Raw genomic sequence first — 16,324 nt, forward strand, 5'->3', positions numbered from 1 at the left:
CTAAGTCGAAAAATCACTATTTACCGTGTATTGAAATAAGCCCCGCCTCCCTATAACCTAATATTGAATATACACGGTCTCGACGAGGTCGCTTTTAACCAATCATATTCCTAGAATGTATAGGAGGAAAGATAATAAAGTATTCACACATACCTGAGGTTCTAAAATTGTTATTTTTGCATTCTAGCATGGGAATGGTTCCAGATTTTCCAGATGAAATATCGTCTCTTTTATTCCTGATTAAAAATGGAATGTTAACTGCTGCAACGTTTTTAATACGATGTGGGTGGGAAATTGAAATCGAGGAATGGATTGACAGTTTTGATATTAGTAAGCTGAATGTGTCAACTGTACAACTGAAATATGGAAGATGCAACAGGATAAATATGGAAAAACCAAAAGCAGATTTCGGGAACTTCTTGAAAACATTCAGAAAAAGTACAAGATCACTATCAATGCTTTGCATAAATAGTATTAGAAAACAAATGTTGTTTGCGTCGGGTGGATCTGAAATTGAAACTAAAATTGAAGCACTACAAGTTCCAGAGAAAATTAAGTCATTTATAAATTTAACTGAATTTATGCAAGACGAGGAAATCATTATGTTGGAGGAAACAGCGAGGTAATTATTTAAGGAATGACTGAAATATTTTTTTTTTTTTGTCTGAAGAAATAACATAAAAAGTTTGGTGACACTGAATAACGCGCATAGCGGGTTATTCAACAGTGTGTACCACATTTTTTGTTAAAGTTATTTCGAATAGACAGAAAAAATATTTCAGTCATTTCTTATAATTTAATTGTAAATTCCATTTTAAACCTTAGAAAACCATGAAAAAACGTTGATGATGCACGGTTACATGACTAAATTATGTCTACGGGCTCATAACAAAATAACGTCAGCCAATCAAATTACGTGTTACATCCAAAAATAAATAACTTGAAATTGGTATTCACCAGAACTGATATGTTAATCGCGTATTTATCATGTCGATTCATCATGGGCTTTCACATGATTTTGTTTTTGGACGTCCCAGCCAGCATTTTTCGAAACATATTTTTCCAAAGTGCTTGGCTCTGATAACTTATAATTGTACCACATACAATTTTCCCCATCCAACTCCTCATCCTCAATGCTTAAAACAGAAGTGTACTGGACGTTAGAACGTGGAGAGAACCCGGAGGAGAGAGGAAATTACACTGTAAAAGTTGGTATTGTTCATGCATTCTAAGGCAATGTAACGATTTTGTTAAATTCGAAAGGTGTCAAAAAAAATATTCATTAAAGGTAAGTTAAGACTACCTCTATTTACAAGATTTAAAAGTTAAACTTAATTTACTCTTTTAATTGTAGAGCACCACCACGAAATCGTCTAGGCTTTGGTGCTATGTCGTCAATGATGGATTCGAATACATTTGATTCAGCATCATATGATTATTCTGCTTCGACTTACCCGTATAATGATGATGATTTATCATTTGAAGACATGATTGATCAACAGCTAAATTTAATGTAGTCTGATAAATTCAAAGAAGATAAACATTAAAAGAATGTATGTGTTAGCTTACCAAATTGTTTTTTAAAGAAATTTTTTTTTGTGTATAAGAATTTTTATATTCTACAATTTTTTGCAAAATCTCTTTTCTCTACTTTGAAATATTTTTTTGTTTTGAAATCGGTAAATATTCTTGATATACTCACTGAAGTGTAATGAGATGATTAGTTTTTCATGTAATGTTGTGTGAGCTATTGTTTTCCTCTGATCATTCTTCATTGCAGGGGGATTTTTAGTTTGAGTTCGACTAATGAGTTTGAATATCACTTTGGTATCTCCCGCCCTTCTTTAAAAGAGATACATTTCTCTTGGCTTTTATGTACGTTGCGTCAATAAAGTTTCAGATGGGCGTTAATAGCGCTCCTTATATGACAGATGTATTCCTTTACTGTATTAAATCGAAGTTTGGTCAGTATTTATGAATATATCAAATTATATGAACAGCCACACGTGAAACTTTATACAAATTTGACCACTAAAAATGTTTTTTTTCTCGCTTCCTAATGTTAATTGTCTTATAATGTGGCTTTTGTTTTTTCTCTCCATCTGTGTGTAAAATTCACATGCAATTTTTTTTTTAATCAAATAACAATTAAAGTGTCTGCTGATTAATTATCTATATTTGATGTTTTTGACCATCAAACGTTTTCAATGTTTTGTAACATTTCCTGTTCATTTAGTTTTAATGGTTTATTCAAGCAATAAAACAGCTATATCTGTAGTATTAAGTCTCATAGTTTCATTATCTCATCGGATACACGTTTTTCGTTCGTTGTAAATACAGATCTTATATATAAAATTCGTAAAGACGAGAAATAATTATGATATGTATAAAAAGTAAAAATAACAAAAACAAAAACAAAAAACAACGAACTCAGAGAAAAATTCTAAACGAAAGGTCTTTAGGCAAACTGCAAAATCAATAGCTCAAAAAGACTACACGATAACAACTGTCATATTCCTGACTTGGTACAAGCATTTTTATATGTAGAAAATGGTGGATTAAACCTGGTTCTGTAGCTAGCTAAAACTCTCACTTGTATGATTGTACTGATCAACACATTAAGAAATAGATGCGAGGCTAAAACAAATGAAAACAATATTTTATTATATTCATGTCTCCGAGTAGCATTCCCGGGTTTTACTTCATCATGAATACTATAATGTAAATATCTAAAAGCCATGGAAATGTAATCGTTACCTTTTGAACAAAATTACAACTACAGTAGTAACGAGACTGCTGGCTTAGTATAGGTACTTGATAATATGGCCAAATTTCATTATTTTTCGCAGTACCAAACTCTATATTATAATCTCGACCAGTGGACGAACAATACGTATCAGTATTTTACAAATAAGGTTTATCGACAAAATACAAGAATGCATAGTGGCAAAAATAAACCGATCTTATAATAGCCTGTACTTAATTCATTGGATGTTAACTGATTGATATTTAAGTCTTAAATACATGATTTTTTAATAGTTGTTATTGGCTTTGAATTAGCTATCATTAAATGCTAATACACTCAGATTTGTTATGTGTGTCTCTTTAGTTGTTCGGGTTGTTTAAAAACACCCGCCATTCTGGTCTGTTGTTTTGTTAAATTTTTCTTTGCTTTGTAGTGTTCTGATAAGTCAAACCCTTTTCAACAGATTTTGTTTCATTTGTTTATTTGTTGTGCTGTAACTAATTATCAAAGGTACTAGGATTATATTTTGGTACGCCAGACATCATTGTCAAAGATTCAGAGAAGGATGGATAGTTGGCTATTCTTCGTGTACTACATCTCCTGATTTTTATATAAAAGAATATACCATAAAATCAGTACAGGAATAGCCATTAATCCGTCAATTGAACAAAGTGTGACCTTATCATTTTTGTCTTCGTAGTAAACCTTCACAAGTGGAAAAATTTTTAGTTAACATATCATCCTGTTGCTTCAAATATTTCGCAATATATATTTAACGCTCAGAAACGTGTCCTTCCCCCAAAAAGTGTCCGATTCCCCCAAACGTGTACACATCGATGTTACTGAACTTCAAAATATATCTAGTTGTAAAACGGCTCCAAACAGCTTGCCATTTGTATAAACGCACAAACGCGTCCATTTTGTAATTAACAACCAAAGGTGTCTAATTCCCCAAAAAGTTTTTTTCTTTCTTCGTTAGTTGGACTATCATTCGCGTCCATATTATAATATATGTTATCTGGTTATTGCTTTTTTTTTTAAATTTCATTAAAAAATTAAAATAAATCACTTTAGGTCTTTTTTAAACAAGCTGTAAAATTTTGCGCCTGTCCCAAGTCAGGAGCCTCTTGCCTTTGTTAGTCTTGTATGATTTTTAATTTTAGTTTCTTGTGTATAATTCGGAGTTTAGAATGACGTCCATTATCACTGTACTAGTATACATATTTTAAAGGGGCCAGCTGAAGGACGCCTACGGGTGCGGAAATTTCTCGCTACATTGAAGACCCATTGGTGGCTTTCGGCTGTTGTCTGCTCTATGGTCGGGTTGTTGTCGCTTTGACACATTCCTCATTACCTTTCTCAATTTTAGTATAACCTGGTTTAAAGTGAGGCGTCCATTCGGCTATGATGGATGTAAATTTAAGCAGTTAAATTGTAGATATTAAATCAGTTACCTCGAGAAGAGAAAATGTCACTTTCTCTGCTTATTAAAACCTCTGAAGCATTACAGTCTTTCATGGTTTCATGTGTTGTATATTTTTGTAATCTACGCACATTTTATAAAAACGGTATCGTATAACATAACGAAGATTGGAGTGGTTTCTTATTGAAGTCATAATAAATTTACTCGCTCTGTGATTTTTTTACGTGAAAATCCCAACTAGTATTTATTCTTGAACAACCGTACACATTTTGGCCCAATTCTAAAGTCCTGGTGTGATAATAAATTTGTAGAACCTACAAAATATATCTACAGTATAGGTATTGGCAACGTGATGTCGTTCAAATCATGCATGAAATATTTGGCAATGGACGTTATGTCACTTGATCGGGTGCCTTTATGCCGGCGTCACACATTTGCGCACAGACCGGCGTGCACCAAACGTACAGAGAAAAATCGGTTCACGTTAGTTGCGCGCCAGAGAAACGCTTAGCAATCGCTAATTGCACGTTGCTTAAGTTTGAAGTTCGTCGAAATATCAAGGAATACGCTCGGTGAACGTTACAAAAAAAAATTCATCCAGCTGAAGCGTGTGTCTAGCGTATACATGTACGCTACACGCACGTAACACATACGCTACAAGCGCCTTGAAAACGCTATAAATAAGTTTAAGACACGTTTAGGGCACGTTGTATACGCTTTAAGTTCGTTCGATTATAACTAAAACGTATGCGTGATGCGTGTGTTTGTAACAAGCACCCCACAATAAAATGTCCTAGATACGACTGGGGTGCGTCTCACATACGCTCAAGAAACGTTTTCCCTTTGTAGCGTGCATTCTTTATACACCAGGCATACGCCAACATACGTTTTTTGAACGCCCGACAAACGCTTAGGTACACTTCTCGTACGCCCAATACACGCTTATAGCTCGTTGTGAACACGTTACAGATATGATTGACAGGTTGAATGCAGCCAAAATTACTAGTGTGTTGACAGCGTACATGATATTTTAACATGCCCGACGTACGTCGGAGCTATACACTGATGTGTGACGCCGGTATTAGTGATGCTGCAAGCCTAAAACCCGTTTATGAATTGAGGATCTTTTAAAAAGTGTAAGAACTGTTGACTCAAGGGAAGTCACTTCTGCTGAAAGTCCACCGTGCAATATTCGGATGAATATAAATGGCATCATCTGAGTTTATAAGTAAAAAATAATTTACATAGTAAACGATTAATTCATTTCTAGAAATATTAGTATATTCGTTCTAAATGAGTATATTATACTTGCAACTGGACAATACGTAATTTCAGCTAATAGTTAATTCATATGTTTCAGATTAAACAAACATTTATAGCATTGCCGTAAACTGTATCGATTTCATTTAGGACATACATGTACATGTATTAGCGCTTAAAGACGTGAGACGTTCTGGCGTTTAATAGTGGACACGTATTGGCGAATAACAACTATCGGACACATTTAGGGGTTTCGAAATCGGACGCGTTTTTGTAATATTGAACATTACGGACACGTTTGGGGAGTATAGACATGTTTGGGGGGAAGTACACGTTTGTGAGTGTTACAAATATAATGTCCTTAATTAAATAATTAAACTTTGGCGACTATGTTGGACGAATACATCCAATCAAACTTATAACTAAAGACATCTGAGACATAGTTAAGTCTGCCTCTTATCTTGACTTTAATACATAGAACATCCTAAAAATAACAATTAGGGTCAGCTGAGGACAAAATTTTTTGGCCTAAAAAAATGATTGCAGCTTTCCAATTGTGAAGATTTTATTTCTATGTAGTAACAGTGAGGCAGTGAAAAAAGAAGCATTTGGATTTTAATACAAACGTATTTGATTAACATCTTAGTGTTAAATAGATAAAACTGCTGTACGAAGAATATTACTCCTTTAAACCGTCAAAGGATTTCACGTCCATATATTATCCATGCATTTTAGTCTAGAATAATAAGATCCCGTTTTACAAATTAAACAAACAATAGTGTAACTGACCATACTTACATACAAGGGGAATTCCCGAACTCAAACGAAAAGAAATATATATTTAGATATTAATCATGGTCATGGTCTAGTTAATACCTTTAAGATATCGTCGGGTTAATGTTTAACTTCCCCCTGTTGTTGTTATTATTATGAAGCTAGTAAAGGCAGCTGTCATATTAATCTTTCTGAAAGTTTATTCAACTTATGCAGGTAGGTAAATCTGTAAAAAGTAAAATCACAAAAAAACTGAACTCAGAGGACAGTTCATAAGGAAAGTCCTTAATCAAATGGCAAAACCAGAAGCTCTAACGTTAACACATCAAACGAATTGATAACAACTGTCATATTTCGGACTTAAGCTTGGTACAGTCATTTTCGTAAGTTGAACATGTTGAATTAAACCTAGTATCATCGTACATCATTATCATATTAAATATAAATATAACGATGTACCGGGTAAATCAGAATGTTTTCAAATAAACATTTTATCTCCAGACATGCTTCACCCCTGAAGTAAAGTATCATCGTTGTATTCACACAGGAGAATGAAATTAATATATCGGAATAGAGCGTCAACGAGTTACTGCAAAATATCATCCCCCCCCCCCCAAAAAAAAAAACAAAAAAAAACAACCACAGGACCTGATGAATTAGTTTAGAAAATGAATGGAAATGAAAGATAAACCAGTGATAACACTAATTATTCAAATGTCACACACAAAAAAGCCGGAAACATTCAAACAACTGTCCTATGTTTTAAAAAAGAGTAGCAAATACCATGCCATATATATTACAGATCTATCTCACTAAAATGAATATTTTTTTTAAATAATTGGATTTAAGATAAATTTATTAATTTCATAGACATTCAAATGACAAAATACCTTGATCAAACTCTAATAAACTATATGATCTACAACATGGATTTCGATCTTAACACTCATGCTGAACACAAATAATATCGTATGTACAGGACATGATAAAAACATTAATATCAACATACAAACGTGTGTCCTTTTAATTGACTTTGCCAAACCTTTTGAACCGGTTCCTCACAAATGTCTATTGTTCTAATCAAAGTACTACGTAAAAAGTAAAATAAAAGAATACTCCAAGGAAAATTAAAAACGGAAAGTCCCTTATATAATGGCAAAATCACAAGCACTAGAACATCAAAAGAATAGAAACATTTGTTATATTCCTTACTTGATATAGATATGTACTACAAAAATTTAAATCACTACAAAAACAAACAACTATGTCAACAAAGACAACACATAAAGGTATATAATGCAATTAGGCGATTAGTTGTAAGTTTTCCCGATATCGTTTATACCGTTTGTTTTCCCTTGTTCGGTGTGAGCAAAGGCGCCATGTTGAATGCCGTACCTTGACCTATAATGGTTTACTTTTTAAATTTGTTATTTGGATGGAGAGTTGTCCTATTGGCACTCTTACCACATCTTCCTAGATCTATGTAAAAATTAGGAATGGAGTTGAGTAACGTCGTATACTCTGGGTCACTTGAGATGTGGTCTCAATTTCGTTGGTATGATACATCAAATAGTTTATCATATTTATTATTACATAAATAATTGAAGAGAGCGAACCTAGTTTCTCCCTTCTATTTGACATACATGTATTTGATGTTTTATGTAAACATTTAGCATGCTTAGGGTGTGTGTTTAAATTGAATAGGTTATATGTTTGGTCACAATAGGTTTGCAAATGATTTAAATATCTACTAAAGAAGAAGGACAGAAGTTTCTTCCGATGCTTTTCTCTTTTATTTGATTTAAGGTATGTCCTGTTTTCGTCTTCTTTTTTTTACAGATTTGTGTGTTTCCATAATAACATTAAAATATTAAAAAACTTTGTTCCAACACATTTACTTTTAAGTTTATGAGTTTGGCCCAGACGTACAACGGAATGAAATGTATGCTTAAAATCTACAAAGCTTGCATACAGAGGCGTTCAGCTATTTTTCGTTAGGTTGTGAATTGGAGTGATAAGGCTTCGACCTTAACCCGATGTGGGAAATGGCAGATCAAAGGTTTTATTTGAGAAAACAAAAGCATATTTTCCGGTTAATAATATTTGTTTTTAAATTCTTAATTTAACAGCTTTGTGACGTATTTTAGAGAACAAACGTCTGTATAACTTTCAATCTTTGTGTACAACTAATTCGAAGTCTGTTGAATTAACAAATATAAAAAGATGTTGATAACATGGAGACAGGATACAAATATGGCGTATAAGCCGTCCTTCCTGGTAAAATGTGTTCTCGATTCATAATTTTTCAATCTTAACAACTCTTTCTTACAGGAACATCACTAATTGGATCGCCAACTAATCTCGAATGTCCATTAAGTTTGATAGCATATTATTGGTATAAGAAGTTCATTGGTGGTACTAAATTGTTAAAAGATGGCGACAAATATTACGGTACATCAAATAAAACTCTAACAATAAAAAACTTTGAGCTGACAGATGAAGGTTTTTATAGATGTGAAGGATTTACCACTAGAGGTTCATATTCTATGAGTCATTTGATACAGTTGTTTGTAGCAGGTAACTTATGTATAATTGTACATTGTATACACTTGTTCTTCTGATTCAACTTTCTATATTTTATGTCATCACTGTAATTTGATTTCTGTATACAAACCTTATCCGGTCGCTCGTTTATTACATTGGTTTTTCACTCGTTCTGTTTAATTTTGTCAGTTTGAATGGACCATGTAAATCTGGTCTCGAAATGGCCAAACTATGCATCTTAAGCATTAATTGTATATGAGCTACTGTTTTGGAATTTATTTGTTAAACAGCAAAATCAAAAGTAAATTATTTAATTTCATATAAAACATACTTTTACAATCTATTCTTTAGGCAAATTCATATAATATGTGTTTTGTTCATTACACATTTTATGTCTCTATTTTAATGGTATTTACATATATCGATTTGACATATATTTTCTAAAACACCTATCTATCGTTAGTTGATGGTGGCTGGTCGACCTGGAACACATGGGACGCTTGCACATCAACATGTGGAACTGGACAACACAGAAGAAGACGTTATTGTAATAATCCTACACCTGCAAATGGTGGTTCAAAGTGTCAAGGAGAAGACTATGAATACAGATTATGTTCACCATCGTTATGTCCAGGTGATTTGATCTTTATATTACTTCATATTTCATTCAAAGATACTGTTTTCTGTATTGGTTTCCTAATTTAGTTATTGAATTCAGGAATAATTGCACATGTATAGGATTTAACGTAAAAAGTCGGAAATGTTAAACAAATGTGGGTTAAACAAAATAAATGCTATTTATTCTTATTATGAATATAATAAATGATCATTCTTTTTGTGGGGATGATAGTATTCGATTAGGGGATGTAACATGTGGAACTGGACAACACAGGATACGTTACTGTAAACATAATGCATTAGCAAAGTGACGACAATAGTTATTTAACACAATGCACAAAACATTTCACTTATAGACATATATACACACATGTAAGCTCACACACTTATAGATGTCAGATTGCCGTCTTGGAAAATATGAGGAGCATGTATCGAAACACGCGGAAATAGATATCAAATTAGGAGACGGTACTAAAATTATCCGTAGCGGTGGTTCATATTCCCGTGGGAGTGAATATCATAATTTTTTCTGTGCACTGTCGGCATGGGAATGCTATTAATTTTTATTATGAATACAATAAATGATCATACTATTTGTGGGGATGATAGTATTCGATTAGGAGATGTAACATGTGGAACTGGACAACACAGGATACGTTACTGTAAAAATAATGCATTAGCAAAGTGACGGCAATAGTTACCAAAGTGGACAATACCAGTAAAGCTTCTGTACGTGGAAAAGGGTTATTTTCATATAGGTTTAAAAAAAAACATAAGTATTGCTATTTTGAAATGGAACACTAAGCCTTGTTTGGTTCTACGTGAGTAAAATATTTCAGATGACTTTCATTATTTCAAAATCAAAAATGTAAAAATCACTTCGATTGCAATAAAATGAAATTTAATAACAAAAACCCTTCATTTTATTTTAAATATGTTATGTTCTTAATATTTCAAGTTGATACAGGATGGTCGTCATGGGATTCTTGGGGAGTATGTAACGTCACATGTGGAACTGGACAACAAAGTAGGAGACGATACTGTAACAATTCTAATTCAACAATGGGTGGCGCTTATTGTCAAGGAGAAGAATATGATTTCAACTCCTGTGTATTATCTTCATGTCTAGGTGACGTAATTTCCCAATTTTTCACAACTTAAAAACTCAATATACCGCAAACAGTTTTATTTTAGAAATTATCCGAAACAAAGGCAACAGTAGTATACCGCTGTTCGAAACACATAATCGAAAGAGAAAAAAACCAAATCCGGGTTACAAACTAAAACTGAGGGAAACGCATCAAATATAAGAGGAGAACAACGACACAACAGAAACACAACATTAACATGTAACACACACATAAACGAACTATAATATAACAGTGGCCATTTTCCTGACTTGGTGTTCACATGTATTTTATGACGGATTATAATTATTGATTTTACGCAATAATAATATACATTGTAATGCTATTAATTTAAATTTATTCTCATTGCAATTAAGAAAATTAAAATTAACATTTATTTTACAGATCCAGAACACCAACAATCAACAAATATATCAATAGCAGTTAGAACAGTCAGTGGTGTCTTACTCATTATAATAGTAATAATACTTGTTGTTATATATGCGAAAAGGTACTTCAAGTAACGATACAGCAAAGTCGATGAAAGCTTTTTTTCATGATCGTTCAGAATTCCCCTATTTATTACTGACTAGATGATTACAACAAGTATCATACTTCGAATCCGAATACGATTAAGACAAAATGTAATGTACTGTTTTAACAGGTTATCAATAGAGGTGATATCAAACTTATGTTGATGCTCATTAATTTCACATTTAAGTTAATGAGAAGACAGTTTTCCTTTTATATGTATATTACTTTTGTTAATAGCGTCATAAGGTTTTGAAGTATTGCATCAGTTTTTGTTCCTAATCAATTCAAATCAAACTACATATGATTGGCATCGCATCTCTCTTTGACAAAGACACGCTTTACAATAACTAAAGTATTACGGACGACACAATATACCCCCTGTGCAGAGGCAAAACCATCAGGTTAAAAGCATATGGTGTAAAGTAGATAAATTTATTTCATTATTCAGAACTTTCCCTCCACAATCAAAATAAATTTACTAGGGTATTAAATATATATGAACCGTTATTGAGTTGTGACACATTATAGTGGTCATAGTATAGTATATACTATAAATGATAAAGAGGGTTTGTATTAGTTTGAGACGCCATTGTTTCCCCAGTCTTGTTCGTATACACGTTATCGCTACTTGGTTTGGAAATTAATTCCGCTCGACCAAAGAATATACGCCGGTTGAATTTTTGACGTCATACAGCAATTACTTTTTCATTGTGGCGCAAGACATTTTCTATTGCGACGTCAAAATTGTACTGGAGACATTGCGATGTCCAGTGATAATGGACAAATAGTGATAAGGTGTATTTGCATTCGGAGTCGACTCAATGTTTGTTTAAAATTGTTTTAACATTGTGCACGTGACTTCGTCTAAATTCCCCATTTGAACATAATTGGTAAGACAAATTCTTTACACAGTGTGTAATATTACCAAATACAACATATACGGTGACATTACCTTCAATATTGACTCGAGCTTCCCTCGGTATATATAATAACAATAATTATATGGATAGTACAATAACTGGTCCATAATGAAAATAATGAGTAATACTTACATTGTATCTTACTTTCTCTCCTAAGGAGACGGTATAATTCTAAAAAGGAGCCGGATTATGACATACCAGATATCAGGAGAGGTGAATTGTGGAATCTCGAAAATTAAGTAAATACTTACAAAGTTTAAAACAAACAATGCCAGAAAGCAGAAAGTCTTTTATACAAATCGTAGTTTAGGAACCATAGCAATAGAAAATCACTATGTCAATCAGAAATCATATATAAAGGAATTGAAAATCTTCTGTCATTTGCCAGGATTTAGTCCTGGTATCTATGATGAGTTTATTTGCATATGCGCATTTATCATGTTTATTACTTTCTAGTTTTCCGATTGCAAATTAAAATACTGGATCCTTGAGAAAATTTCTCTCATTCTAATTACGTCATTAACAAGCGCAAACACAAAGTAATGATAAATCAATCCGAAGCTTACATTCTGATAGAAAACTACATCTACAACATATGTATCAAAAGCATTTTCTCAATTGTGTTGCTTTCTACTGTTCATATGCATAACAACTATTTCTATGTACAGTAAACAAAACCATAGAAAACCTGCAATTTAATCCTAATGGCCCTTAGTACCCAGCTGTCTAACAGCACCGTTATTAAGTTATCATACCATTACATCTATCGTCTCGTTCGGATTATGTTGCGGCAGTGAATCTTAGAGCTTGATGTGTTGGTTAATATTGTTTTATCATTAATAGTTCAGCTTTTTATTTCAAAATACTTCCTGAATCGGGATCAATTGTTTTCTATTTCTGAAAACGTCTGGCAGAAACGTCATTTTGAGGCTGAATGTAAAATTGTTTAATTTTGTAGCGTATGAATTTATTAATCTCACATTTATTCCAATTGTCACTAAATGCGATTCAGCCCTCGGTTTGAAATGGGATGGTTTCAACTTCTTAAATATCAATTTCCCATTTTTCAGCAATAACATAAACTCTGCTCCGTCGATGATGTAGAACACATATTCTGCTTTTCGTATGTTCCATTTGTTTACCACAACCATACAGTTCTTTTCGTCACTTTAGCTAAATTTATAATGCCGATTTCAATGTTAACGACACATGTGTCTAGAATAAACTGCATACGATATTCACGAGATGATAAGTTAAGGGGCAAAATACTTGAAATAGTAAAAACCGAATGGTCCTTACAAGTTCAGACATAACAGTGGGCGTTTACATTACAATTTGATTACGTTTAAATTAAATCGACTCTACAGCAAGAGACTGCAAAATTATGAAAGTGGTGATTTTGTAATTTTTTTCGGGTCAAATATAGTATAGTAGAAAGCATGTGAAAAGAAAAAGAAATGTTCATAAAAAAAGTTGGATTTCTTTAAAACAATCTGATAAACAGAATATTACTACAATAACCGATTCATCTTTTATTATCCGAACTTAAATATTGCGAAGCAGATCAATATCTGATTTGAAAAGAAAGAGTCATACATTCACCAAATACTCAGTCTATACAACACATATGCAGTTGATTTTGAGAAAACGCACATCAATTATTATTGTTGAATTTTCAGTTCAACCTTATATTTATGAAGAAACACATGTCAATCATGCATACCAAAATGATAAACAGAGCGCTGAAGTAGATGTTTATTCTATAGAAAATGTGAGTAAAACTTTCATTGCTTTTTATTTACACTTAGTTATTTGATCTTAAAGCAGATGTTATTTGTTGTAAAGACTATTAATAAAAGATAAATAAAGGCAACAGTAGTATACCGCTGTTCGAAAGTCATACATCGATTGAGAGAAAACAAATCCGGTTACAAACTTAAACCGTGGGAAAAACTAACTATAAGAGGAAAAAAACGAAACAACAGGAACACTGAAGCAACTAAAAAATAAACGACAATACAACACACACAGAAACGAACTATAAATAACAATTGCCATTATCCTGACTAGGTACAGGACAATTTAAGTAAAAATGATGGGTTGAACCTGGTTTTGTTGCTAGCCAAATCTATTGCTTGTATGGCACTGTTAAATATAACACTAAAATAACAACATTACATGACAGGAAAACAGTACAAATAAATGCAAGAACGTTCAGGACAGAGAAAAACACAAATAAACAATTGACATTTCGACATGCTAACCACAAAAAAAAAAAAACGAATGCGTAAAATAACCTAGGACAGCACACCGAAACAGCACAACATAATCACGAACTGTCCGTCACACGACTGGAACAACGCCACAAAAGTGACGTCACATGTACATTTCTAAAAACTGAATATAAATAAAGATTAGGCTGTAATTATGTTATTTGATGCATTTTATAACAATTACAAGAATATTCATATAGAATTGTTGTGTAGTAATTAGATAATTAATTGTATTATCTAGATAACTTTGATATGTAGACACAGACACTTGTCTAGAAACCTTTAATGAATAAAACTACAAAAAAAATTGAGAATGGATATGGGGAATGTGTCAAAGAGACAAATGAATACTTTGGAATTGATATTACGTTTCAACTTTTAGTCATGAAAGACAAAAAAAAGATGCAGTGCTTGAGACTGAGTAATGTACATCTATCTTCCGCAAATTTGTTTGCTTCTATATTTTCTGAAGTCTCTACCTTTGGATACATTTCTTTTAATTTGCGTTTTTTTTTCTTCTCAATTTTTATTTTGTCATCAGCAGTAGCTGTATCTTGAATATATGCACGTGCCACCGCAGGAAATATATTTCTTCATGTGTATTACTGTTATTGGGTTGGAACCTTCGGATGGCTTATGTTATAAGTACAAAGGAGTAGGTCCAGTAAGAGCCCTTTTTGGCCTCAAATATAGCAGTTTTACGAAATTGTCAAAATGTAAACTTTTAGTTATTTATTGAACAGTAGAGTGCTTCTGCTACATAAATATGGGCTATTTCTGAATATACAATGAACATATATCGGGTACTCAGTCTGGCACCTTAAAGTCGACATGCTAAATTACTGAAAACCTCACAATTCTAGCATTTTAGTTAAATTTTATGCGGTTTTCGTGTAAGGCCGCATTCGTGTTCATCCTTAACATTGAAATGGAAGTTGTATTTTATGATAATACATAACATATATAAAGGTTGAGGATGAACACGGATGCGGCCACTTTCATTTTTCACAAAAAACATCCGAAAAGTGATATTTTTCGGCATATTTGGTTGATTTTTCATATTTGAGCTTGAATCGGTTCGTTTTTAATGACTTAATCAGTTCAAATCTTTCACATAAACTAATTGATTCAAATGAAATAGACACATAAGTGTTTGAAAAGTGGTCAAAATCTTTTGTCAGATGAACCTGAAATTTGAGGCCAAAATCGGTCCTTACCGGACCTACTCCTTTACATGTTGCTTTTTCTATATCTTTATTTTAATGTTTTGTTCTAATATTTTCGTTGATAGCTGTTAATTTGTCAATGCTATTGTTATACTATGTGTTATTATTTTAATATATATATATTGATTTATAGAATAGATATTAGTGTCAATAACGGATCACTTACAGCCATATTGGAAAATATCCGGCAACACGTTTGAGTTTCAGAGAGAGTTTCAATGCATGCTGAATCTCATGATTGATATTTCATCTTACTTTACAATACATGTCATCTTTAACATTTTGCCTCGGCAAAGTTTTCTTGTCATTGACGTTCGGGTGGTCATAGAACCAAGCAGCGTTACCCTCGATGGAACCAGTTTGTTTTAAATAAGTATGGCTCAATGACAAGTAGTTTAATTTATTTCCGATGTCCATATTAAAATGCATCCAAGATCGTTCTACAAATTGACCGCCGATAACTTGTATTGATTTCAAATGTGACTGTTGTTGACTGGTAATGCGAAATGCTGCAGGTGACATAAGTGGTTCATTCAAATAGTGAAAATATGGAATGTTAAAAACATTTTGTTAATAAATTAATGGATTACGAATTTCTAGCTCATTTATGATTAAAGGGGTATTGGTTGTCAAAATTATGTTCACTGATTTAACAGTGAACATTCATGCATGAGCCCAGCTGGTGAACCAAAAGAAATTTCATCTCATAAAAAGAAAGGTTATAAACCAGGTAGAAAAAACACTCAAACATACACAAATTAGTGTGCTTAACATAAATCAATGAAAAACAAAAAAACCTGAACTAGAAATTGTGAAGAGATCTTATATTCTGTTAAACCAAATATAATATTTGGAACTGAAACTTGGTCAGGTAAAGAA

General features: G+C 32.6%; 2 protein-coding genes across 2 annotated transcripts in view; both read left to right on the forward strand.

Moving 5' to 3' along the window:
- Positions 1 to 1,576, forward strand: part of LOC134684415 (ankyrin-1-like) — a 42,025-nt gene extending 40,449 nt beyond the window's left edge. Inside the window, exons 14-15 of the mRNA XM_063543699.1 lie at positions 188 to 622; positions 1,355 to 1,576. Coding sequence (XP_063399769.1) covers positions 188 to 622; positions 1,355 to 1,517 — 598 coding nt within the window. The 3' untranslated portion in view covers positions 1,518 to 1,576. The remainder of the gene's footprint in view (positions 1 to 187; positions 623 to 1,354) is intronic.
- A 4,769-nt stretch (positions 1,577 to 6,345) lies between these two features.
- On the forward strand, positions 6,346 to 16,001 carry LOC134685366 (netrin receptor UNC5A-like). Its single transcript, XM_063545066.1, has 8 exons — positions 6,346 to 6,419; positions 8,535 to 8,780; positions 9,211 to 9,381; positions 10,324 to 10,494; positions 10,898 to 11,003; positions 12,104 to 12,159; positions 13,626 to 13,717; positions 15,579 to 16,001. The coding sequence occupies exons 1-8, from the start codon at positions 6,359 to 6,361 to the stop codon at positions 15,588 to 15,590; spliced, it is 915 nt and encodes a 304-aa protein (XP_063401136.1). The 5' UTR covers positions 6,346 to 6,358; the 3' UTR covers positions 15,591 to 16,001.
- Positions 16,002 to 16,324: the final 323 nt, after the last annotated feature.

Source organism: Mytilus trossulus, chromosome 9 (genome assembly GCF_036588685.1).
Source record: "Mytilus trossulus isolate FHL-02 chromosome 9, PNRI_Mtr1.1.1.hap1, whole genome shotgun sequence".
NCBI classification, from domain to species: domain Eukaryota; kingdom Metazoa; phylum Mollusca; class Bivalvia; order Mytilida; family Mytilidae; genus Mytilus; species Mytilus trossulus.